The sequence below is a fragment of the Syngnathoides biaculeatus genome, chromosome 7 (genome assembly GCF_019802595.1).
Source record: "Syngnathoides biaculeatus isolate LvHL_M chromosome 7, ASM1980259v1, whole genome shotgun sequence".
Lineage (NCBI taxonomy): Eukaryota > Metazoa > Chordata > Actinopteri > Syngnathiformes > Syngnathidae > Syngnathoides > Syngnathoides biaculeatus.
In genome coordinates this window covers 232,437-259,475 of record NC_084646.1, presented here as the reverse complement: position 1 = coordinate 259,475, position 27,039 = coordinate 232,437, and the positions used below count along the sequence as shown (strand labels likewise).

Genomic DNA, 27,039 nt, shown 5'->3' with positions numbered 1-27,039 from the left:
CTTCACTGTGGTTCAGAAAGCAGCACAGGACCCCATCTTTGTTGCCAAGCTTCACTTCTTTGTAATCTGTGCCAGGCTGGTGGAACCATTCCTGAAATTGTACCAGACTGACAAGCCTATGCTTCCCTTCATCGCAAAGGACATGGGCACCCTCATCAAGACTCTGATGGAAAAGTTCATCAAGCCTGAAATCCTTAAAGAAAAGGCAGCCTCCCTCACCAGCCTTGTCAAGATTAATGTGGGGGACAAGTCACACTGGGTGGATTTATCAAAAGTAGGCATAGGCTTTACTGCTGAGAGACTACTTCTGAAATCTGGCATAGCAACTGACCGTGTAAAGCAGGAATTTAGAATGAGCTGCCAAACTTACCTGGTAAACATGATAGAAAATTGGCTGGAGAAGGCCCCCATCATATACAATTTAGTCCGCCTACTAAACTGGATGGACCCTCGGCAGATTGCCATGAAAGATGAGAAGGAGAACAACAACAAAAAACTCCAAAAAACCTTAAACATCATTGTGGATCACAGAAGGGTGGAGGAAAGCAATTGCGACAGGATTATGTTCCAGTATCCCAGTGTGAGTGAAAAGATCCAAGAAGATGAGGAAATTAGGGTCGCTTTCTCTGACTTCAACATCTCTAAGGACAGGCTGGACGCGCTCTTACACTCCACTCTGCATCAGCAGGAAATCCAGCAGATCCAGGAGCTATGGGGCGTCATAAAGCAGCTGCTGCTCCTGTCCCATGGACAGGCATCTGTGGAAAGAGGGTTCTCCACAAACAAGGAGGTCACCGAGGACAACCTATGCAAGGAGTCACTGATTGCGCGAAGGCAAATAGTGGAGGTGGTCCAGCAATATGGAGGGCCTGACATAGTGCCTATCACAAGGGAGCTGTTGGTCGCTGCGTCTTCTGCCAGAAGTATTTACGTCCAGCATCTAGAGGAGGAAAAGAAGGATGCCTCAAAACAGGCAGAGAAGAGGAAGGCAGCTAAGGCAGAGATAGACAGCCTCACAGCTAAAAAATCCAGAATAGAGACTGACATATCTACTCTTATTGAGAAGGCTGACATGCTGTGTGAGGAGGCAGAAGAAAAGAGGAATCTGAGGTTTATCACCGAGGCCAATGCACTCAGAGGCAGAGCAAAGGACAAGAGAGACACTCTGGCACCTCTGCAGCAACAAATAGAGGAGGCACTGGGCAGGCTCAAGGAACTAGCGTAGGGGTGCTGAGACAGACATCAGTAGAAGACATTTGTGTATATAGTAGTTAGTTAATTGTAGTTAGAATCTGTTTTTTTGTCGACTATTATGTGAAGTAATTATGTGAAGATGTTGACAATGGTCATATCAATGAGAACTGCCACAAGGGGTGACAGGTGATCACTGTCACAGGTACTGAGGTACTGGAACCTTTGATGAACCAAGAACAGCTGATTGCACCATTGGGTGAGCCTTTTTTCCTTACTCTTGATTTCCCATGATGGCCCTAAATTTTTCGTGTCAGCCCCTAAGAATGCCCCTAAAAAGCCCTTAATTTTTTGTGGTCAGACTGAGTATGAACTCTGTCTAATATTAGACTAGTCTGCCTCTATATGTAAATGCAAATGGTCGTTTGCTCCCGTGGTACCGCGTTATCTTGAAGTTGAAAACTTTTTCCACTTCCATGCTTTTGGGAGAGAGATCATCTACTGCAAGTTTTCATCAATGGATTCACAATAGATTCCGCCATAAATAATGCTAGATGATAACAATACATCATGATGAAATAAAATTATTTGATTACACGAATATTTAGTTTTGAAATTCAATGTCTATTGACCGCTTTAAAAATTTCTGTCTCAATGGAATGTCAATAAATTATGATTATGTTATTAGGTGCCAACTACATACTCGGGTTTAACAACTCAGTAAATCAAGTTAAGGTCTTGAGATTCCGTCCCTAATCACACACGCAACCTTATCTGCGGGCATGACTGACCATACCTGCACATTTTTCAAGTGTGTGTGCGTGCACTTGTATTGCTATCCTTGTGTGGACCAACCCTTGGCAAAACACCTTTTTTGTGAGGACATTCCGCTTTGTGAGGACATTTTGGATGGTCCTCACAAAGATAATGGTTAAATTAGCTCCATTAGTCCTAATAAATGTTCTGTAAAAGTTTCAAAGACTGTCCTCAGGGAGCTAGAAACCTCAGAACCTATGAGTACACACATGTCCCCTGTGGCACTTGTGGGTACTAGAGGCGAAAATTCAATCCAATTTTCTGATTGGTCAAGGCAAGGGAATTTTCTGATTGGCTGTTTCAGTCATGTGACCTCAAAGCCCCATAGAATTGATGCTGCACAACGAGGAAATGAGACAGACAGCACATTTCAACTGAATAAAAGCTGTAAATAAAGCATTTGACAAGTAATATAACTTATCTTAGAAATTAGTCATATTACTGATTTATTACTTAATATAATATTACTACATACTATATAATAATATTGCAAATATGAGTCATTAAATACAATATAGATAGACGGAAAAACCACAACCCTCTTTCAAAGTCACATATTAGACCTAGTAATCTCTTAAGAATGTTCCCAATTTATCTGTTGACATTAAAGACTTAGCCATTTGTGTTCTTTGCGTTTGTGTTCTTTTAAATTAAAATTATGATATAATTCTTTGTGTTCTTTAATTTAAATTACAGATTCTCTCAAATATTAAGCCACCCTGTGTGTCTAAGTTAAACATACTAAAATAAGAGGCCCAGCGCTAAATTTATGCAGACCACAGCCGTATCACAAACAAGGAAATGTAAAATGTCATCGATGCTTTAGCTCCTATTAAAAGTAAGACACCTTTGAGTTAGCCTGGAATAAAATGGAGATGCACTATGATCGTAAAGACTTTTAAAGTATAAGAAAAAAAAGGTGGTTCAGTAATACTTATGTATGAACTTGCTTGTTACAGGACCTCTGAGAGAGGACAAAGGTATTGACACTTCTCCACTTTTCTCATTTGCACTTTTATTTTTTACACAGTATTATTTGTGACATATTGTGAAATTTTTGTTTTGGGTAGCTATCTGTACCCAATTTTTTAAGCGTAATTCTCAATATCTTATGTACGCATTGAGCTAGAGGCCAGAAAATTGAGATTGTGCATCGACACATCATGCGCATTGAGTGTTCCGGATTGCAAACGCGTGTGACTTTGCCAAGTATTAAAGGTCACCGCCATGAAAGGTCACCGGCACTAAGGCCTTTTTTTTTAGCCGAATTATCAAGAGCTCATGAATGTATTGAGAAAGGGGTCTGAAAATGGAGATTGTGCATCGACACATCATCAACAAATTATGTTCCGAATTGCGAAAGCGTGTGACCTGCCCAAGTATGAAGGTCAACGTCACTCGGCCTGTTTTTTAAGCATAATTCTCAATATATCATGACGCATTGAACTAGGAGCCATAAAATTGAGATTGTGCATCGACACATCAGGCACGATGAGTGTTCCGAATTGCAAATGCATGTGACCTTGCCAAGTATGAAGGTCAACATCACTATGCCTGTTTTTTAAGCGTAATTCTCAATATCTCATGAACGTATTGAGATCGAGGCCTGAAAATGGAGATTGTGCATCGACAAATCATGCACATTGAGTGTTCTGAATTGCAAGTGCGCGTGACCTTCCCAAGTATGAAAGTCAATGTCACTCTGTCTGTTTTTTAAGCGTAATTCTCAATATCTCATGAACGCATCGAGTGGGAGGCCAGAAAATTGAGATTGTGCATCGACATATCATGCGCAATGAGTGTTCCGAATTGCAAACGCGTGTGACCTTGTCAAGTGTGAAAGGTCACCACTATGAAAGGTCACCGGCACTAAGGCCTTTTTTTAAGCGTAATTCTCAATACCTCATGAACGCATTGAGCGAGAGGCCATAAAATTTAGATAATACATAATACTGTTACGATTTTTCTGCGTCCCTGCAACATTTTGTTAAGAATATTCAAGTGCTCAGTGATGTCAACCATAAACGCAAGGTGCTGCAGCCACAGATGGCACTGTAATTCCTTAACAGGTTTACCTTTTTTCTCCATGAATTGTCCGATTTCATCACGTAAATCAAAGAAGCGCTTAAGCACAGCACCTCTGCTTAACCATTGTACGTTCGTGTGATAAGGCACACCATGGATAATGTTACAGTCACTGAGAAAGCTGTCAAATTGACGATGATTGAGACCTCTGGCTCGGATGAAATTAACAGTTCCGACAACCACCTCTATGACGTGATCCGTTCTTAGCGATTTGCTGCATAATGCCTCCTGATGCAAAATGCAATGAAATGTCCAAAAATTACCTCCCCCATTTGCGGCTTGTACTTTATCTCTGAACTTTGTCACAACACCTGCCTTTTTACCGATCATTGACGGAGCACCATCAGCAGCCAGGCTTACGGCGCGTGACCAGTCCGCTCCGACTCTGTCCAGCGCTCCAACGACGGAGCTGAAAATGTCCTCAGCTGTTGTGGTGTCGATCATCGGCACCAGCTCGAGAAACTCCTCTGTGACATTCAAAGTCTTGTCAACTCCACGAATTAATATGGCCAGTTGAGCGACGTCCGTGATATCAGTACTCTCATCAATCGCAACAGAAAATGCCACAAATTACCCCACTTTGCGTTTTAGTTGGTGGTCCAAATCTGCAGAGAGTTCCGAAATCCTGTCTGCCATGGTATTTCTTGTCAAGCTTATATTGGCAAAAGCATGTCGCTTCTCAGGACACACAATTTCAGCAGCCGTCAGCAAGCAGTTTTTGATGAACTCTCCATCACTGTACGGCTTTGATGCCATTGCTATTTGGCTCGCAATTAGGTAGCTGGCTTTCACCGCAGCATCACTGGCTTCTCGGCTCCGGGTGAAAACTGTTTCTTCAGACGTGCCATCATCTCATTTACCTTCTGTTTTCTCAATTTTCCATGCAAACTGTTGTATTTTTCACCATGATGAGTTTTGTAATGGCGCCGAATATTGTATTCTTTAAGCACCGAAACTTGCTGCTGGCACACCAGGCACATGGGTTTCCCATTCACCTCCGTGAACATATAAGAACATGTCCATTTTTCTTGAAAAATCCGATACTCTGTGTCTACTTTTCTCCTTTTTGACAAAGACATTTTGCTGATGAGGGTGCGAGGCAAACGGAAAAGTAGATAATGCAATTGTCGCCAATAGACGCTGTACAGACATTCAATTTTACCAGGTCAAGGTGGTCCTAGTTCCGCCGCAGTGTTGCTTTCATGTTGTCTGCACGTACTAAAACACTCCGCCCCCTAGCGGATAATACAAGAACTACAAATTCTAAAGAAAATTAATATTTTTTTTATACAATGCAGCTTTCTTCCCCGGGCTGGTCCAAACCACCAGAAGGGCCGGATCTGGCACGCGGGCAGTATGTTTGACACCCCTGTTCTAGAAGATGGCGGCTAACGAGCCACTAGCTCCTATTTTTTCACTTAATTCCCAAAATCGCATGAACACATTCAGTTAGAGAGTTGTAATCTGAGACTGTCCATCGACATATCATGCGTGGCCAGGGGTTTGGATTTCAAATGCCTGTGACCTTCCCATGTATAAAAGGTCATCTCAACTGGGCCCAATTTTGATGGGTAATTTCCAATAGCTCATGAACGCATTGAGCAAGGGACTGAAATTTGATGTTGTGCATCCACATGTTACGCGCAGTGAGGGTTCCAAAAGATGTATGACCTTCCTACGTGTGAAAGTTCACCCCCGTAAGGCCCCATTTTGAGACTTAATTACCAATATCTCATTAGCGTATTTCATAAGAGGGTTCATATGTGAGAATGTTCATCAACACATTATGCTTGGTTAGTGTTCTGAATTTCGATTGTGTGTGACCTTCCTAAGTCTAAAAGGTCAGTGGCAGTGGCCTCCCAGGTGTCTAAATTAATTTCAAGGGGTTTCAGGTCTCTCTTGTAGACATCCTTGAAGCAGAGTTTGGGTCTGGCTGAGGGGCGGGTTCTTGTGCCAGCTCGCGATTGAGTAGGTTTTTTAGAATTCCTCTGTCCTCCATGCGCTTCTGCTTAGGCAGATTGTACATGCTGGGAACCATGGCTCCATCCAGTGCACTGGTGTTTGTCACCTTGTCTTGGCAGGTAATGCGCAGGATGTCTTTGGAGACAGGACATGTGGAAGGCGCTAAGCTTGTGCTCCTGTTTGGTTGTCATTGTCTGCCTCACTTCCATAGAGGAGAGTGCTCACGGCACAGGCTTGGACTTGAGTATGCTCTGTCAACTTGGTGTTTCTCCAAGCTCTCTTTTGTGTCTAGCCATTGTAGTAACAGCTTTGCAAATGCATCTCTCTAGCCCTGGGATTAGAGAGACAGTCAGAGATGGTAGGACCCAGGTATTCAAAGTCATGAACAACATTGCTTTGTTAGAGAGTCTAATTTCAGGTGGAGAGCCTATATCCTGCTCCATGACTTGTTTTCTTACGGCTGATTGTCAACCCAAAAGCCTCGTGTGTGTGTGTTGATGAGGCAGTCCTTGAGCAATTGAAGTTCTTCCGCTGTGTGGGTCTTGATTGCTGCGTCGTCCGCAAAAAGATGATCACGGAGACATTTCTGCTGGACCTTGGATTTGGCCTTGAGCCGAGAGAGGTTATAGAGTTTGCTGTCTGATCTAGTTCAAATATAGATGCCCTCAGTGGCTTATCCAAAGGCCTGCTTCAACAGGACACCAAAAAAATATTCTGAACAGTGTTGGAACAAGGACACAGCCCTGTTTCAGACTGCTCTTGATCTTAAAACTCCGAGATTGAGCTATCGAAGACGACTATAGTCATACATTCATGTAATTGTGGAAGAATTTAATGATTAATAGCAGCCCAGGTGGGGACCATATTTTTGGCAGGATCTTGAAGATAACATCCCTGCTGACTGTAAGGCCTTCATCAGGTTTATGAAGGTACAAAGAGTGCCAGTGTTTGCTCTTTGCATTTCTCCTGCAGCTGTCTGAGGGAGAAGACCACATCGATGATGAATCTGTTGGGACGCAAACCATACTGAGATTCGGGGTAGATTTTCTCTGCAAGTACCTCAAGACTCTTCAGAGCAACTGTAACAAACAGCTTCCCAACAATGGTCAAGAGGGAGCTGCCACGGTAGTTGTTACAGTCATACATGTCGTCTTTGTTTTTGTCTTAGGTGATGATGTTGGCATCCCTCATGTCTTGTGGTACTTCCCCCACCCTCCAAGCACAGGCAGAGGAGATGGTGCTACTCTTCAGCCAGGGCATTTTGTAGCACATCAGGACCTTGGCTAGAATAGTGTCTTTCCCTGGGGCTTTACCAGTGGTGAGGGAGTCCATGTTGTCTTGCAGTTCTTCGAGGATTGGTTCGCTGTCCAACTCCTCTAATATAGGCAGACGATCAACAGCATTGAGGGCATCTTCTGAAACAATGGCCTCCCTAGTGAAGAGGTGGGAATAATTCTCAACCCAATGTTCCATTTGTTTTGGTCAGTATTTGAGGATGTTACTGGAAGAGGATTTTAGAGATGCTGTTTTCATTTCTATTGGTAAAAATGCAGGGACCCGCGCAGCCAAGGCTGGACCGGCAGCACCATGACAGTTTCAGACAAAAGGTAGTCCCAGCCTTCTTAGCTTCAACTGCAGGTCTTATATCCACAGTTTAAGTTTTAAACCAGTGTGTTGACTTTTTGGTTTGCTTTCCAAACGCCAACATTGCTGAGGTGTACACAATGTCAAGTATTCCCATCTTTCCCGGTTTTGTTTCTCTGCCAGCCTGGTAGACACTTTTCCAGAGCTGTGGCAAACTCTTCTGCCTTTGTTGGGTTTTGCGTGTTCCTGGTGTTGATGTGTGGTCAGTCAGCTCTCTTTGAGTGACAGGGTCTTCTGGTCTGTAGTTCAACCTTGCTGCACACTAACAAGTGGTTCGTATTGCAGTCAGCGCTTTGGTAGCTGCGTGTTGTTGTCTTGCTATCTTGTATAACAAATAGACGAGACTTATTTCAAGGATTCAATCTTTACTCACAAGTTGTCAACTATGTACCGTTAACCAGGCGACTTCCGTATCTTCTATATAGTACATATCCAGCTACTGAGCATGCTGGGTAATGTAGTTATTCTCTCGAAACTATAACACCACACGGGTGAGCTCAACTCATGAGAGTGCGGAACGTCTGAGCACACGATCAAGTTAGTGATAGTGCTAGGAGGTTGGGTGTCTCCAGGAGACTTGATGTATTGGTTTATGGTGCTCATTCGTGATGGATCTATGTGCCTACACCACGCCTATCGACCCCTGGAGTCACCCAAAGTCTCGAACCCTCAAGTACGAATGAGCAACCATTTTTTTGGCCTCCAGAATGGCCCACGCCGGCCAAGCTGTTCCGCATCCTTCTAATAGGAGCTGCCATTGAGGTCAATCCCAGGTCTGTCCTGCCTCTGCTGCGTCTGCTCAAAATCGATTCATCGAAACATGACGTCTGTTCACTAGACCAAGTGCAACGGTTGGTGCCACCTCACTCGATGCTCGAAATTAAGCTCAAGTCTGGACTGGACTGACCACGACGTAGCGCCATGTTGCACCACTTGTCCACAACCAGACGCAAACTGCCAAACTAAGCCTCGACAAGTTCCATCCGCCTTCCACATCCTGCAGTTAAACTGCAACAAACTAGCGTCCGAGGCACGGAAATAGAGACTATATGTCATGGAACGAGATCCTCTTTGCCGCTGTCCAAGAAACCAAGCGAACTCAGCGGTCAAATCTACACAAGATCAGCGACTATACCATTCTACGAAACAACCGCAACCAGGATGCTGGAGGGGGCCCGGCGTTTATCGTCCATCATAGCGTGAACTATCGTGTCGTCCAGCCACCTCCCACAAACATCCCCGTTATCGATCAACGTCTGGCCGTCCGGTTTGTTCAAAGTATCTATTTTCAACTATTACGTCCCGTCGGCATCTTCCTGTCCGGCTGGCTTCTCCGCACCAATCGCCCACCTACTCGCCGGCGGCCGCAACCTGGTCCTTGGCGACCTGAACGGTCACTACCCAGCGTGGGACCCCCACCTCCCCAGTGACCGTCATGGAGACGACCTTCCTGATGAAATCGACTCATCAACGTTTGGAATTCTCAACGACTCCGCCACGCGACTCACGGCACACTCCGTTAGCTCCCTCGACATTAGTCTCGCTAGCTCCGACCTCTTAGCCAACTGCTTGTGGTCAATCAAGACTTCGCTAGCCTGTGATCATCTCCCTATAATGATCACGCTGGAAAGATCAGATGAATTCGTCGTGTCGGAGAAACGTACCTACCTCAATTTTAAAAAAGGTGAAATGGGATGATTTTATGGCTTTCATCGAAGCCAGCCTGAAAGATGCCCCTACCAATGTTTTTCGGGTGAAAAACATTTCCGTACCATGGTGAATCAAGCGGCCAAACGATACGTTCCTTCCAGCCATAGACCAAAGGTCCGCCTAAACTACCCTGCCTCAACACCCTTTCTTGCCGATGAACATGAGACCATCCCTCAAGCGGACCCATCCGATGCTCGACTTCCCAACATCAAATGCCAGATTAACCGTCTGGTGTCCGAGCACCAGCAAAATCAGTGGATTGAACAAATCGAAAAATCCAGCCTCCAGAGGCCTAAAAAGCTCCGGCCTACCATCAGAACCTTGAGCAATCCAACCAAACGGCCAGACAACGCTACCATCGAATTTAACTGGGTCCAATCAAAAAACGACTGAGACGCATGTCAACGTTTCAATCGACAATTCGTTGAACATCCACCTTCCAACCGTTCCATTCGATCTACGTTGCACTCCCTCCATGGAATGCCGTGCGAAAACCATCCTCGCTTCACAACGCCGCAAGTCCGAGCGGCCATCCAAGTGTCCAAAAACTCCAAGACACTGGGGCCTGATGGCATATGCCCGGTGATGATGAACCACCTTGGACCGAAGGCTATCCATTACCTCACCGACATCTCCAAAATTTTATTGGCCACCCTGGACATTTCAACCATATGAAAACACGGCTGTGTCATGCCGCTTCCCAAACCAGCAATCAGTGACGGCAAGTTCTATCGACCAATCAGTCCGTTGTCTCCGCTGGCCAAGATCCTCCCCGCCCTGAGCGAGTCGCTGACAACTGCCACATTCAAGAAGCTGTTCACCACCTGGAACGGCAAACAGACAATGAGACTGAACATCCAAATCGGAGGCAATCGGATTCCTACCATCCGTAATCCAAAAAATCCTTGGCGTCACCTTCGTTCCTTTGTTGACTTTTACATGAACACACAAAAATCATGCGCTCCAAACTCAATACGCTTTGCCGGCACCAAGTGGGGCCAGACTAAGGAGACCATCCTGACGATGCGTAAGGCCATCGGAAGATGGATCCTGGACTACGCAGCGCCTGTGTGGACTCCCAACCTGAAGCCAACTCCCTGGGACTCCCTCCAAGCAGCTCATAACACTGCCCTTCGTGCCACCACAGGCTGCCACAAAATGGCTTCCATCTATCACCTCCACGCCGAGTCAAAACCCGAAACATAGCTGAAACTCCTTCCGGTATGCGAGCACAATGTGATGCTCAAGAAAGAATACGCGCTTCAGTGCTACCTCGCCGGACATCCTAATCACGAGATGACAAGGCAAGACTCGTGCCGAAGAGCGTTGCGCAAAACCGTCCGAGATATCGAGCCATCGATCAAGCAGTACATTCATCGGCCGTCCCTTGATGTCTTTTAAGAAAAGGTAGATAAACGAGGGTTTAGAGAAAGAAAGACATCTGAAAGAAATATTAAAAGTGACCATTTTCTTCACAAAATATACTACTAAGGGTGCTATTGACCTGAGATTTCTTTTTTTTTTTTTTTACCCGTTTGGAACAAGCCAAGTAATCCATACATACAAAGAAAGTAGAATAAGACCAGAAAAGAAGTTGTGTATCATAATGTGAAATGATGCAGGCAAAAGGTATTAAACACATAAAGAAGGAGGTGCAAAAAAGCATGTAAACCCAATACAACACCTAAAATCCACCGATAATCAAACAGCAATGCAGCCCCTTGTCAGTGCAAATGAATATTAGTTGGTTCAGTCTTAAATGATGGCTTACAATAAGGTCTCCTTGCCAAGGTGTAAGTCAAGACACATTTCATATGTAAGAGAAAATGGCTCTCTCAAGACCATTGCAAACTAATTGATGCAGACTGAAATTGGAAATAACACTACTCACGGTCAATATTTAAAATCATTATAGATTAATTGAATAATTGCTGCTTAGGATGTCTGTTGGCTGAACCGCCAATGCTATGTAGCAATAGCCATCCATCCATCCATTTTCCTCACCACTTATCCTCACAAGGGTCACGGGAGTGCTGGAGCCTATCCCAGCTGCCATTGGGCAGGAGGCAGGGTACACGCTGAATTGGTTTCCAACCAATCGCAGGAAACATTGAGCCACGCAAATATCGCACTCATAATCACACCTGTCCAATTACTATAATGCATGTTTTTGGGATGTGTGAGGAAACTGTAATGCCCAGAGAAAAGCCACGCAGGCACGGAGAGAACATGCAGACTCCACACAGGGCGACGCCAGGATCTGAACCACGGTCCTCAGAACTGTGAGGCCAGCGCATTACAGCTGCTCCACCTGTAGCATAAATTCTCATACTTAAAATAAAACCACTTAGTAGCAAGCTAAATATCTTAGTTTTACCTTTGTAGGTAGAATAGATCAGCTTGAGATCTGTGATATACTTTATATACATAAACAGTGTTCACTTTAATGTATTTTAAGCTTAACATTGATGCAAAGCAATAAGGTTTTATTTATTTAAATGGTATGGAATACAAAGTAATACTGTGCGGTGGGGGTGGGGAGTGGGGGCAATAATTTATGATGAGGTGGAAGCAGCAGATTGACCAAACAATATTTTCCCTTTTTCAGCTCAGACTCGAAGACTGTAGAATGTTGGAAATAAAAAAAAATTATTAAAAAAAAAAGGTACTAAGCACGACAATCAGTCATACCACAGTGGATGTATGCCATACAGTTAACAATCCTGCTTTTAATTAAATGATGCAGAGTGATTTCAAATGTTGAACTAAAATTCTCGGGAATTCATATGACTACTTAAAGAGTTATTTTTATTTATTTTTTTATCACATGAGGGTGACACTAAACTGTGAGGTTCAGTACATTGCTCAAACTATATTTCTGTTACATGGAACCTGTTGGTCAGTTTCTGTGCAGTCATCAAACCAAAGTGGGGGAGGGGAGAGTTGGTGTGACTGCTTTTGGAAGTTGGTAGACACTTGTGGGGGAGGGGAATGCACCTGCATGAGACGTTGCTTTTAATTAGTACGGAAGTTACAGAACTACATGGATTGACATGTAAGTCACCATGTTTATTTATACTAAAATGAACGATTGTTCAAGTTGGTGATGTTGGTGTCAATTATGTTTGTTTTGCCTGAGGTAATATTTTTGAACCTCAACCGTCGAATTATCGAAATTTCCCTTCAACATGAGGTTTGTGGTGCTCTGAATTTCCTTGGTGGAAGTGAATGCATCGTCTAAAACACAATCAAGCTTGCTGCAGAACCGACGAGGCTTGTGAAAAGCTATTTATGTGGCGATCTGGAAGAAAAACGAATGAAAACAACTTACATCTAATCGAGGTAAGACATATTTGATATTTCATCATACTAGGGTTAGTTCTTAATTGTCCGTGGGATTTTTAGGCAGAATGAAACTTGCTAACGTCACCAAACCTTTCTATTTTTTTACCCACTTTCATTCTGAGGACGTAAAACACGCTAAATGTGCGAGTTTAAGTTTTTTTTAACAATCTTTCAATTGTTAATAAACGTGTCCTTAGATATATCACAAAAAATAAATCAGTGTCAGAAAATAGAGAAGTTGGTGTGTCGATCAACGTAAAAAGAGATTTTGAGAATGATATCTTTGCCTTATTATCAGCAGTTTGAAATTTGTCCTTTTGATATTACTCTACTCTACAGATGAAAAAAAGAAGACGAGACCAGAGTAGCAGGTACATTTCAACTGGGACATAATAAAGGTAACATTGAAATTTTTACATTATATATGAACCCATAATGTTCTATTAAAAAAATAAAAACTTGAAAACATCAGGTTGATTGCCATGTAATCCCTCGTTTTTCGTGGTTAGAGAACCACCCGTGAAAAGTAAAAAAACCGCCAAGTAGGGGTAAATGGGTTTATTTATTTGATTCATAGGTCCTTGTTGTTTCAATGGGGATCCCGCATTATACCCTATCAAGACGGCTTCCCGCTGCAGTACTGAACTAATGTATGCAAGTTGTTTCATTTATTTATTTTTAGCTTCATTGGTCCATGTCATGGCGCATTGGTACGCAGCGATCCGGCTATTTTTTTTCTTTTTTTTGGGAGGGGGGGTGGGGGGGGCTCAGATATTCGCAATGCACTGAATCCGCTATAGGTGATGCGCAAAGTAGAGAGGGTTTACTGTAATAGTTTTGTGCAATTGAAGAGTATTCAGACTTATTTTTGTTCTAATACAGCTTGCCATGATTTAAAAAATCTGGACATTTAGATGTTTTTTTCTAGTGATTTTGTGATTTGTATTTAACTTTGAGGTTGGCAGTTCTGTACTACTGTCAAGAGGATATCGCAGTAGTGTGTCTATAATTCTGTTACCATGTCTCTTTAGAACCTCCCTGAAAATAATTTGTCAAAAACCATGAGTTGAAGTCACTGAAAAGACAAGAATTGTTTCTCATTATTTCTTGTTGGAAAAATAGTTACTGTACTTATTTTAAGAAAGGTTTAACTTCTATACATAAAACAGAAGAGAGACTAAGATCTTTCTTTTCAGAAAACTTAGGTGTAAAATGGCAAAATGATTAATAGTAAGTGGAGTAAAATATTTTCACTAGAATTAGGATAAATTCACTTTATAAGATTGTTTTTGCTATGTATATAGCACAGCAGAATTGTCATACTTTTACTGTTTATATAACAAAACAATTTTCAGTGTGGATGCCAGTACATTTCTTCATTTCTGATTTCTGTTTCAGGTCCGGATCACATATTTTTTCCCAGAAAGAAATGTCATTAAAAGCCTTGTAGTTATGAAGCAAATGGAGCAGTATTGTGACAACTCGGAGCATAGAGTTATAATAAAGATGTCATTTGACAAATGCATTTTGTATTTCTTTGGGTTGTCTCTGAGTTATATTAAAATCGGTTTCATGATTTTAAACCTTTGTGTTTGAGATTTATTCCCCCCCCCAAAAAAAACACAAAAAAATGAAATCTTGAGGGGGCAAATAGTTTTTCACGGCACAGTAGATGCATAACCAATTCTCTCCAATCATGATTGGAGGGATATTCAAAATCAAATTCACAATTCAATTATGTCACAAAAAAGGGGAAAGTAGACATGTATATATATATATTATATATATATATATATATATTTTTTTTTTTAAACAGCAATGGATACTAAATACTACAGTTGTATTAAAAAAGGTATTCTGCTATCAAGTCTTACATCTCACTTTCATTTTAAAATAGGGGAAAACTTACAATGGTGAATTAAAAAAAAACACATGGTATTTAATTTAGCTGCACTATATGTTGCTGAAATAAGTCTCCAAAATATGAGCAATACAGTATCTTTTGTTTGAATAATTTTGAGAGAGAAATTTTAAAATCAAACGTGTGTGTCATCAAATCTGCCTAGCAACAAGGGGCCAAGTCCACACAACTACATAAAAATAAGATTGGCTTTTAGTTGGGTTTTTAGTTGGAGTGTTTTGCAATCTAAAGTGATATTCTGGCTCTCTAAACCCCTCTAGTGATGGCTATGTGAGTTGCATCATTCCAGCTATAGTGGAAGTGGTGGTCCTCACAATGAACTCAGTTATAGTCCACACAAAGTAGCAAAAACGTGTGTGTGTGTGTGTGTGTGTGTGTGTGTGTGTGTGTGTGTGTGTGTGTGTGTGTGTGTATCAAAATATTAAAGCCAACTGATTGTACTATTAGTATTACTAGATCAATATCTAAGATAGTGAGCAATGTGGTAGAGTGTATCAGTACAATGCGACGTAAGCAGTTTGAGACTTAAATGTTAATAGTAAGTACTACAGAAACTCCAACATATTTTGCTGTACGGTGTAGACATTCTAGGATATATTTTCGTGTATTATCTATACTATAATATGTATAATGTGGGGAAAAGGACAATTTTACATGTCTTTTTACCGAATAGTTCACTAAATTCATTAGTCTTAAGATATGGCATATTTTAAGCACATTTTAATGACAAATGTGATTTTGTGCTATCCAGTGATAGGGGGATGGGGGGCAAAAAATCCAGGCCTTGGCCCTAACTTCTGCCCAATTTTTTTTTTTTTTGGTCAGGACTTAGAAATTTCACTTTCAATTTTTGTCAGACTTTTGTTCACAGATATCGCCAGAATGCACCATAGCCATCCATTTTTTTAAAAAATTTGACGGGGGGCATACACCACAGAACTATACACAAACATTTTTATTGAACTTTATGCTTAACTTTTATATAAATATGTTACTTCAGAGAGCTAAGAGCACAGAGGTATATGTTGGTCTTTCAATAAGAATAATTTCACAAAACCTCTGGTTGAAATCATTACAGAGTGTACAGTACTATCTGCTGATGCCAAATCAGCGAGGCCACCACCATCTATTGGCAATGCTCGTTGTGAAATTAGTCACAGGTGTGATAGCGGAAAACGGCATTGCTATCTGTTTGCATTAAATTTGGTGTTTATATCTACAACATTCCGATTTTCGGCAGCATTTTGGCGGTATTTCGTCCATTTTCATTGATGTTAACATTTCATTGAGATACATTCTGTTTAATACGGCGTAGTTATAACTTATAGACAAGTACACATATGTTATTGAGTGGTCTGCATGTTTTCCAGTATGGTGAAATTCTTGGTGCGAAAAGATGACGATTGTACCAGGGAAATTCAGAAAACCACACAGTGAAAATCTGTTTCAGATGGCCATGGCTTGAAAAAAGTGTAACCATGTGGATAGGAACGAAAACAATATCATGTCCAACTGAACACATACAAAACGTGTACGTTCTCGGCAAAGTGCTGTGCACTCTGTATTCCAATTGGAGCAAAAAAATATCCAGCAGCATATCCAAACCAGGAAACACAAAGGTAAGTTGGACGTAATTTTCTCAAATATTATATAATTGACAACTGTTAATACGATTAGGCCTATGTCTCGCCCTGGCCCTGTTGATCACACAGATTTTATTGCTCACTTTTATATTTCTCTCTCGCTCTCTCGCTCTCTCTCTCGCTCTCGCTCTCTCTCGCTCTCTCTCTCTCTCGCTCTCTCTCACTCGTAGCCTATATGATATAAATTTGTCTCAGTCTACATTTTTGTCTGAAGTTTGGCAAAATTATTTTGGTTGTTTGGACTCATATTTTAAATTTTCTAAATATTATGATTGTCTTGTATTGAATTACACTGTTAGAAGAACCAGTGGTCACCATTTAACAGTGTGTTTTATAAACAATCCCATTTCCCCCCGTCCGAAGGCGGACATTTTCAGTGTTTTTCCAAATTGTTCATTATAATTATTATCCTGTTTCTCTAGTTGAGAATGGTCAAATGATTTGCGGTAACAAAATAATTTTCACTAAGAACGTAATGTGCTTCTATCATTCAACAATGTAAACAGTGTTAAAGGTTTTCAGGAAAAAAAAGAGTACAAGGTTAAATGTTCACTGCATATGACAGAGTGGTGACCGGATTTGGAAAAATTAGCCTTCTACATTTTTACATACCTTACCCACTTTCTTCTGAAGCCTGGGTCTGGAAAACAATGTAAACTGTGACCAGAATAACTCGTATAGCTACAAAAACTAAACCACACACGTGTTCACCATTTTTATGGATTGGTTTTAGCTTACAATCACAGAGGAATTCTCGAAATGAATGGGGTTTTCTTCAATGTAAACAAGCGAGACGCCAGGCTAGTTCTATTTCCACTACAAAAAGTCTCCTCGCTGTGACGTTAGAGGTCAGCCACATGAAAGGAGGTATTTTTCAGGTACGGGAAACTTGGTCAAAGTTCGCAGACTTGAAAGGAAGACTCTCCCCAAAATTCATATGTACAATAAACCCACCAATGTGAAGTAATATTATAATTACATATATTTTGGACATTAATTGAAAATAAAAATTAAAACTAAAGAACATATTTGAAATCCAAGCAAAATCTGGATATGTGCCAGCTTTCAGAGCCAAACACGGAAGAAAAATCCTCTACTCCGCACCTGCCTCTGGTGCTAAGCATTACAGACCATTCGTTCTAGCTAAGCCAAGGTGCTGACTTGTTCTCCACCAAAAGTGAGAAAACGTACCCTAATTTCTCCTTGTTTAACCTCCAATGAGGTTAACCTGACAGGATACAGCTGTGGCTGTCACAGTTGAGGCTCGTTTCCCAGCAGGGGAATTTTGCACGCATCTAATCATTACTGGTTATTAGCTGCTGAGTTATAGCATCTCGTAGTAATACTGTATAAGCAACAACATACGTTATGAGGGTGGCGCAGCTATTCAATCCCGGACTTCCATGTGTGGAGTTTGCATGTTCTCCCGTGTCTGCGTGTGTGTAAACTTGCCTCCTGCCCGTTGACAGCTGGGATAGGCTCCAGCATTCCTGCGACTATTGTGCAGCTAAGAAAATGGATGGATGGATGGATGGATATATACATGTAAGCACACAACACTTCCCGGTTAGTATTTACAGCTCATTGAAAATGCTGCAGCTCAGTTTCTGACCAGAACAAAGCGGTCAGAGCGTATAACTCAAATCCTCAAGTCCTTGCACTGGCTTCCAGTCAGTTTCAGAATACATTTTAAAGTTCTGCTTCTGGTTTATGAATCATAAAATGATTTAAGTCCTGAATACATGAAAGATATCCTTACAGAATGCAAACCCAGTAGAGCTCTGAGATCGACTGACTCAGGTCTGGGGGTAGGGTGGAGTGGTTTCAGGTTGAAAACTATAGTTGAAATTTTTTTTCCCATCATTTTCAGAGTAATTCCACTTTATAATCGTATTTATTCCATTGTAAGTGGTTTTCATTGTACTTTATAAAAAATATATGGATTTTGGAGGAATTTTTGTTTTTATCCCTTATTAAATATTTTATCATTGTTTCCAAATAGTTTTAATCATGTAAAGCATGTTGAGTTACCTCGTGAATTAAATGCGCTATACAAATACATTTGCTTTGCCTTAATCTTACATGACCAATTTTTGACATCCAGTTCCTTGTTTTTTTCTTTTTGTTTGTTTTTAACAGGCTGTACGAGTAATGGAGGTACCTGTGGTGAAGATTGGAGGAGCCCAATCCTGTCCAGAAGAGAAAATAATTATCAAGTCCATTGTCAATATGGTACATTGTAGATGTATGAGATATAGTTTTCTGAATGTTCTTTTAGCTCTTTATTGATGTCTCAGAATCAGCTTTCATAGCCAAGTATGTAACAATGCACAAGGAATTTGTGTCTGGCAGTCGGTGCCGCCCTGGTATGACATTCATGTTGCATACAGAGAAGAACAACAAAATCAAGATTGAAGAGAAGACATTCATATAAAAGGGTACTATTTCTTATGAGAGTCACAGTTGTGAAAAGATAAAGACTGTCGCATTTAGTGCAGTTTGTGCTTCCTGTTTGCGGTAGTAATGGATAGGCTGACAGACGAGGTAAGACTGCAATCCCCTTGGACGATGATGTTTGCAGATGATATTGTGATCTGCAGTGAAAGCAGGGAGCAGGGGGAGGAACGCATTGGAAAGGAGAGGAATGAAGATTAGCCGAAGTAAAACAGACTTTCTGTGTGTGAATGAGAGGGCCGGAGGAGGAAGAGTGAACTTCCAGGGAGAAGAGATAGCGAAGGTGGACGACTTCAAATACTTGGAGTCGACAATACAGAGCAATGGAGAGTGTGGTCAGGAAGTGAAGAAACGGGTCCAAGCGGGGTGGAACAGTTGGCGGAAGGTGTCTGGTGTTCAATGTGACAGAAGAGTATCCGCCAGGATGAAGAGCAAAATTTATAAAACAGTGGCCCTGAATAAACAACAGGAAGCAGATCTTGAGATAGCAGAAATGAAGATGCTTAGGTTCTCGATTGGTGTAAACAGGTTGGATAGGATTAGGAATGAGCTCATTAGAAGGACAGCCAAAGTTGGATGTTTTGGAGACAAGGTGAGAGACAGCAGACTTCGATGGTTTGGACATGTTCAGAGGTGAGAGAGTATGTTGGTAGAATGGTGCTGAGGATGGAGCTGCCAGGCAAAAGAGCAAGAGGAAGACCAAAGAAAAGTTTGATGGATGTTGTGAAGGCGGGTATGAGGACAGTGGGTGTTAGAGAGGAGGATGCACGAGATAGGGTTGGATGGAAACGGGACAAGCCGAAAGAAAAAGACCCCCACAATATGTGAAACTTATATAGTGCCCACTTACCCGTTTGCAGTTCAACATTACAGACCATTGACAATTGTGCAAAGGGTGCAGTTTAAAGTAAGTGACAAATCGAGCCGTCTTCTAAGTATTTATTACTAATCCTGATTGGACCAGTACTCCGACAGCGATCATAAATGGGCCGAACAGCTCGTATCAGGGGGTTCGGTTCCCCACATTCCCGAATAACCCCTTACAGGACTCCCCGAGGGACACGGTCGAATGCCTTCTCGAAGTCCACAAAACACATGTAAACAAGTTGGGCCAACTTCCATGCACCCTCGAACATCTTCCCAAGGCTGTGGAGCTGGTCCACTGTTCCACGGCTTGGACGAAAACCACATTGCTCCTCCTGAATCCGAGATTCGACTTCACGACGGACCCTCCTCTTCAGTATTCCTAAGTAGACCTTACCAGGTAGGCTGAGGAGTGTGATCTCTCTATAGTTAGAACACACCCTCCGGTCACCCTTCTTGAAAAGGGCTACCACCACCCCAGCCTGACAGTCCAGATGCACTGTCCCCGATGTCCATACGATGTTGCAGAGGCGTGTCAACCAGGACAGCCCCACAACATCTAGAGCCTTTAGGAACTTCGGGCGAATTTCATCCACCCGGGGCCATCCCACCAAGGAGCTTTTTAAATACCTCGGTGACCTCAACCCGAGAGATCGAAGACCCCGCCTCAGAGCACCCAGACTCTGCTTCCTCTTGGGAAGGCATGATGGTGGAATGAAGGAGGTCTTCGAAGTATTCTCCCCATCGACTCACAAATCCCGAGTTGAGGTCAGCAGCGCCCTGTCCCCACTCTGCACAATGTTGATGGTGCAATGCTTCCCTCCCCTTCCTTCCGGATGGTGGGCCCGAATGTCCTCGAAGCCGTCCTGAAGTCGTTCTTGGCCTCACCAAACTTGTCCCACCCCCGGGTTTTTACCCCAGCGATCACTGAAGCGATACCTATCCGCTGCCTCGGGAGTCCCACAGGCCAGAAATGGCTGATCGGAGTCCTTTAGCCTGACAGTTTCCCTCACTGTTGGTGTCCACCAGTATGTTCGTGGGTTGCCGTCACGGCAGGCACCTATCACCTTACGGCCACAGCTCCAGTCAGCCGCCTCAGCAATGGAGCCACGGAACATTTTCCACTCGTACTCAATGTATCCCGCCTCCTCTGGGATGTGCGCAAAGTTCTTTTGGAGATGGGAGTTGAAATTCCTTCTGACAGGGGAATCTGCCAGCCATTCCCAGCAGACCCTCACATTACAACTGGGCCTACCACGTCGGACTGGCATCTTCCCCCACGATCGGAGCCAACTCCCCACCAGGTGGTGATCAGTTGACAGCTCCACCCCTCTCTTCACCCGAGTGTCCAAGACATGACAACGACATGAACACAAAGTCGATCATTGAACTGCGACCTAGGTTTCCTGGTGCCAGGTCGATGTCTTATTCTCAGTCAGTGGAACTTGATGTTCGTTATGGAAAATCCACGATGCGCACAGAAGTCCAGTAACAGAACACCACTCAAGTTCTGATCGGAGGGGCTGTTCTTCCCAATCACAATTTCCAGGTCTTACCGTCATTGCCCACGTGGGCATCGAAGTCCCCCAGCAGAATGATGGAGTCGCCAGAGGGGGCGCTCTCCAGTACTCCCTCTAAGGACTCCAAACAGGGTGGGTACTCTGAACTGCTGTTTGGTGCATAAGCACAAACAACAGTCAAAACCCGTCCCCATACTTGCTGGCGGAGGGAGGCTACCCTCTCATCCACCGGGGTAAACCCCAATGTACAGGCCCTGAGCCGGGGGGGGGCAATACGTATACCCACACCTGGTTGGCGTCTCTCCCCGTGCGGAACTCCAGAGTGTAACAGAGTCCAACCGTCTCAAGAGGAGTGGTGCCTGAGCCCAAGCGGTGTGTAGAAGCGACTCCGACTATATCTATTCGGAACTTCTCGACCTCACACACCAACTCTGGCTCCTTCCCTGCCAAAGAGGTGACATTCCATGTCCCTAGACCTAGTTTCTGTAGCCGGGGATCGGATCGCCAAGGTCCACACCTTTGGCCACTGCCCAACTCACTTCGCACCTGACCTCCGTGGCCCCTCTCACAGGTGGTGAGCCCGTGGGAAGGGGCACCCATGTTTACCCTTTCTGGCTGTGCCCAGCTGAGCCCCATGCGTGCAGGCCTGGCCACCATGCGGTTGCCTTCGAGCCCCACTTCCAGGCCTGGCTCCAGAGGGGGGATGCTGGTGACCTGCATCCGGGCAAGAGAAACCAAGATCCAATTTTTGTATGCATCATCGGGGTTTTGGAGTCGTACTTTGTCTGGTCTTTCACCTAGGACCTGTTTTCCATGGTTGACCCTACCAGGGGCATGAAGCCCCAGACAACTTGGTTCCTTGGATCATCTGAACACACAAACCCCTCCACCACGATAAGGCAATGGCTCGAGGAGGGGATTGTGTCCCACTTGTTGATTCTTGACAAAAAAATAGAAAATTTTGATCTTTGTTTGGAGCCTGAAATGTGGCGAAAGGTTGGAAAGTTCAAGGGGGCAGAATGCTTTCACAAGGCACTGTTAATATAAAAATGTTTTTTTTTTCCTCATCTGAATAAAGTTTTTAACATGTCAAAGAATTTACAAATATTATTTAAAGTGTGCACAATTTTTTTTGAGACACCATGTATATACATGTACTAATTTTTCGCATTTAATGGTGACCAGAAACACCCGTGATCTGAAAAACCGCAAAGTATGGTTGCTAGTATGTTTATGTAGGTAGCAGAATTTTTTAAATATGTAAACGGTGTTTTCACTTGGCATATTTGAGACAGAATTGGATATTCTTTAATTATAACATCTATAATATAGACAATATTATAAATTTATAATATAAATTGGAAATCATTTACTGTATGACATTACTGTATCATTACCATTCAGTCAGAGACTTTTCTGTGTGTGTCTCTTGCTGGAATCAGAATTTTAAAATATGTCACCCAGCCTGGACCCTCCTTCCTTCTTCAGCAGCGGCTTGTTATTGACGGTCCGGTGCTCGGGTATAGAAAAACCCTCCAAGTCTCCCCCTCCGCCGCCGCCCAGACGCAGTTTCCCATCTTCCCCGGGCCTGATCACACGTAGCAGCGAGCAACTCGTCCCCGCGAAGAGTGTCAAGAAGTCTGACTCCGAGGAGGGAGAGGGCCAGAAGCCTCACGCCAAACTGAGGAGGACCGTGTCGGAAAACCCTCGTCCCGCTTCCACGCCTCCCACGCTGTCCGGAGACAAGGCAGACGCAGAGCAGGAGAAAAGTTCTGCACATTTGGAGAGAGGGAACGGCGCCCTGTGCAAGGTGCCGCCTGCCCCGGCCTCCAAACTGAAGCACCTGCAGCAGCAGAACAGCACGGACAAGTACAAAGGGGCCAAGAGGGAGGGACTGAAGGCCCAAAAGCAGCAGTGAGCATGCGTGCGCAGGCAACCGCCACCTTGTAGGCCCCCATTCCATCGTTTCTTCCCCCCACTCCCCCATTCTCATCCTTCCGCACCCCTCCAAAATAATCAGTATTCATCCGGAAACAGGAAATGCAAGTTAACCGTACTGAGTATGTACGGACGTTCGGCCCGAAAGCGCATGTTCAGAGCTGCTTCACGTACTGCGAGCGCATTTACGTCGAAAGTCATCAACATAATGAGCCATGTTAAAGGAAATTCAGTTACACCAGGAGTGCTCATTGCGTCGATCGCAAGGTAGTGTGACAGCGTGCCCCCAAACATCCCCAAAAAAAGACGTTAGATTGACCACTTGACTCAGGTGTGGCCAATACGTACGTACGTACAATGCGCACGTACATAAAGGCGCTTTCTAGCAAACCAGCCTCCTATTTACAGCAGTCCCGCGATACCTGGCCCTCCTCCTCAGAACAATACATCACGATTGCTGAAAGAAATGTTTTTTCAAATGTATCGCTAGCTTGTTGCCACTAATGCCGATAATGTTCAACTAAACTTTCAGCATCTTCATTACCTTGCGGGTATAGACCGTTCATGTTTATTCCTTGACAGGCCAGTGCATTTAACTTTTCTTCAGATCAAGAATTTTTATTGATGAAAAATTTCAAATACCATTTTATATCATGTTCTACTAATGTCAGTTGAAATTGGAAATGATCATTTGAGTTTAAAATTTAGTTTTATATTTTAGTTATGCATTTATTTTATTTTTAATTTACAGTTTTGTTATATTAAGTTATTTTAAGGTCTTGAGGTTCCATCCCTAATCGCACCCGCAACTTTATCTGCGAGCATGACTGACCACACCCGTACATTTTTCAAGTGTGTCTGATGCATTAATTGGAAACAAAATTGTCCCAAGGTGTGATTTTTGAGTGCGACAGTTGTCTCCATGGTCCCTGCAATTGGCTGTCAACCAGATCAGGATCAGCTGTCTTAGAGCACACAGCAGGGATAGGCTCCAGCACTCTGGTTACCCTCGTGAGGATAAGCGGCTCAGAAAATGGATGATGTATATATTTTGTAAAAATGATCTCGCTAAATGGCGGTTAAACACTTGAGACCTTTAAGGAACCAAAGTAAAGAGAATTGTCTGGTCTTGTTTTTTTATGGAAATTTGTACAGTGCGTGATTTAATATTGTGATTTTTTTTTTTTTTTTTTTTTTTTTTCTTCTTTTCTTCATCCTTAGGAAATCACTCTTCCATTCACTATAACGGACAACATCCAGGAGTTTAGTGAAGAAGAGAACACTGAATTTGAGACAGTGTTTGTTCTCACTGACTTTAAATCTCCAGATTATCGTGACCTCTACAAACGCGATCACAGGATTATTGGTCCTCCTGTTGTGCTGCGATGTGTTTTAAAGGAGGAGGTAAAATGACATTAAGTACATTTGAAATACATATTTTTTCGTCATCCCTGTCTTGCTGTGTCATGAATTGTGCAAATTAAGCTTTTTACCAGTAAAAAAAAAAAGTTAAAGTGAAATAATAATTTAGATTCAGGGTGATGCAGAATAAAATGGACTCAATGAATCAAAATAATTAATCTCATGCTTGCAAAACCAAATTTTAATGCAGAAGTGCAGCGGCTGGTCAATAGTTCATGGGATCTATGAAGAAGTCTGCTGTGTGAGTAATATTTGGGTGTGCGGCCATATCATACTTTCCATGTTAAGAACCGTATGTTGTCTTCCCGTGATGCAATAAATGCATTTTTGTGTTATTGATAGTACAGTATTTTAATTTTCAGGCAGTTACGGTTATCTGTATCCAGTGGAATCTTGACAGAACAGACGAATGATGTGAAGGGACGTCGTCCTTCAGACTTTATTTTTTTTTAGTGTATGTGCATCCTTATTTATGTACAGTAGCTCATTGCTTTGTATTTTTTTCGTGGCATAAAATGGGCAGTACAGTAAATTATTCTCAATTTAAAAAGATTAAAAATGTATTCATAAAAAAACTGTTTGCTTGGCAGGCAAGCGATAGTAGGTCCAGCAGGGGACCTCTGATGTTCTTTAGGTCGTCCAATAGAAGGGGCTCAAAGGTCAAGATGACAGGCCTGTCGTAGTTTAGACACGAAATTGCAGGTTTCTTCGGGTTAGGTATTTTACTGACCCTCTGTAGCGGCTGATACACTGTAGCAGGTGTTAGCGGCATGGTGGCTTTGGGCACCAAGTCTCCCCCAAAGAACATTTTTACCAGTTGTGGTAAAATTTGAAAGTAGATGCTTATTTTCTGTTGCTATTCAAAGAAAAAGAGCATCACTTACCGGTGAGTTGCTTGATCATCTAAATTTCTTTTGTTGCTATCCTTTTTTTTTCTTTTTTTTAAAAATCAAATATGCATGGGTTCTTTGTACCGATATTTCTGCACCGTGGTGGGTCGCAGTATTGTATCTCCACCTGAGCATATATTGTTGTGTCCCTAGACAAGACACTTCAGCCACGTTGCCTATGAGTTAATGTGGTTGGATGATTATTGGTTGTCAGAGGGGCTGTAGGCACACAATGGCAGCCTCTCTTCCATCAGGATACCCTAGAGCAGCTGTGGCTCCAGAAGAAGTTTACCAGGATGTGATTGAGGAGTAAATGCATGATACATGAAAGTGTAATGGGTCTCTGAGTGCACTAAATAAATGTAATGCATATTTATCAAAAATATTTTTTCTTAGAAAGCGTTTATTGGTGGTTTGTTGTTTTTGGTTTGTTGTTTCCTAATGCCAATTGTAATGGCTGTCAATTACTTACAGATATTCACTATTCCCTGTCAGACCCTGTCACTAAACCTGTGAACAGTGTAGGTCCACTGTATTTGGGGAAATAAAAAGGTTCATAGGTGAGGCTTTTAATGCATGACCAAAACATTGCATTCATGGAGACAGGTTTGTGAACGGAACAAGGAGGAGATGATTAGATGTCAAACAGTAAAATATAATATTTCTCATTTTAGAAGTTCCTTTGGAAACTCTTCAGCGTCAGCATTTATCAGTGCTCAAGAACATATTCTCAGTTTGAACCTCTGGTAGTTGCAAAAATGTTATTTTAAAGTGTTCTTATATCAAATTTGTGCTCATTATTTTAACAGCAGTATCTTTTTTTTCTTTGTTACAGCCAATACCATTTTCTTGTCGCCCCCTGTACTCCACCACGATGATGAATCTGTCATTATGTTTTACTGGCTTTAGGAATAAAGAAGAATTGGTGAGTTTATTCCTTTGTTTTTAAATAGTACTGTTAATAGTTTACCATATGTGAGACAAATTGTCTTTTTATCATTGTGTGGTGTCCCGGAATGGAGTCATTCACCAGTTAGCTGTAACTTTATGAGAGGGTTGAGGGTCAAGATTGAAATAGGTGGGCTGTATGTTTTTGTTTTACCCTCAGTTTGATTTGGAGAGTAAAAAGAGACCAACCTTCTTCCGTCGCCTCGTCTCATTTGTCGCAATTCGACAATTGGGACCCAAAAGTGATTAAAAATTTGAGAATGGTGACGACAAAAAAAAAAAAAAAACACGCACTGGCAGCACAGAGTGGGGCTAATGAAGCAGCTAATGTCAATGTCATTGAAATCACAATGGTGAACTTGCCTGATTTTTGGCAGCACAAGACATGGGTCGACAGCAGCCAAATTAAGTTGGAGGGTCCACCAGCTATTGGGGAATATGATGTTCACAAGCATTCCTTTGGAACTCCTCAAACTGTCCTAGATAGATTGGGCAAACTTCTTGCTGTCCTCCAATGGTCTGCTCAGTATGAAAGTGTCTGAACTGATGGAAAGGATGCTGGCTCGGCTGATTCCGCATTCCTTTTCACTCAGATACGTTCCAGTGCCTGTGCCATACAGCTTCCCCCTCTCCTATAGCAAATACTACCATGCGCTTGCTGTGGACTAGGACAGGATTGTCCACAG

The 27,039-nt window shown here is 42.7% G+C and overlaps 1 protein-coding gene and 1 long non-coding RNA gene across 5 annotated transcripts in view; both read left to right on the top strand.

The window, feature by feature from the left end:
• The window catches only part of ect2 (epithelial cell transforming 2), a 194,579-nt gene that overhangs the window by 13,638 nt on the left and 153,902 nt on the right, over positions 1 to 27,039 (top strand). For all 4 annotated transcript variants that reach the window (XR_009795813.1, XM_061825546.1, XM_061825545.1 and 1 more), the window contains exons 4-6: positions 18,457 to 18,549; positions 24,315 to 24,497; positions 26,241 to 26,330. Coding sequence is in view for 3 of the 4 variants with exons in the window: in XM_061825546.1 (XP_061681530.1) it covers positions 18,457 to 18,549; positions 24,315 to 24,497; positions 26,241 to 26,330 (366 nt within the window). In the remaining variant the exon portion in view is untranslated. The remainder of the gene's footprint in view (positions 1 to 18,456; positions 18,550 to 24,314; positions 24,498 to 26,240; positions 26,331 to 27,039) is intronic.
• LOC133503689 (uncharacterized) lies at positions 12,184 to 14,241 on the top strand. Its single transcript, XR_009795814.1, has 3 exons — positions 12,184 to 12,750; positions 13,093 to 13,151; positions 14,152 to 14,241. It is a non-coding gene; the product is annotated as an uncharacterized LOC133503689 (long non-coding RNA).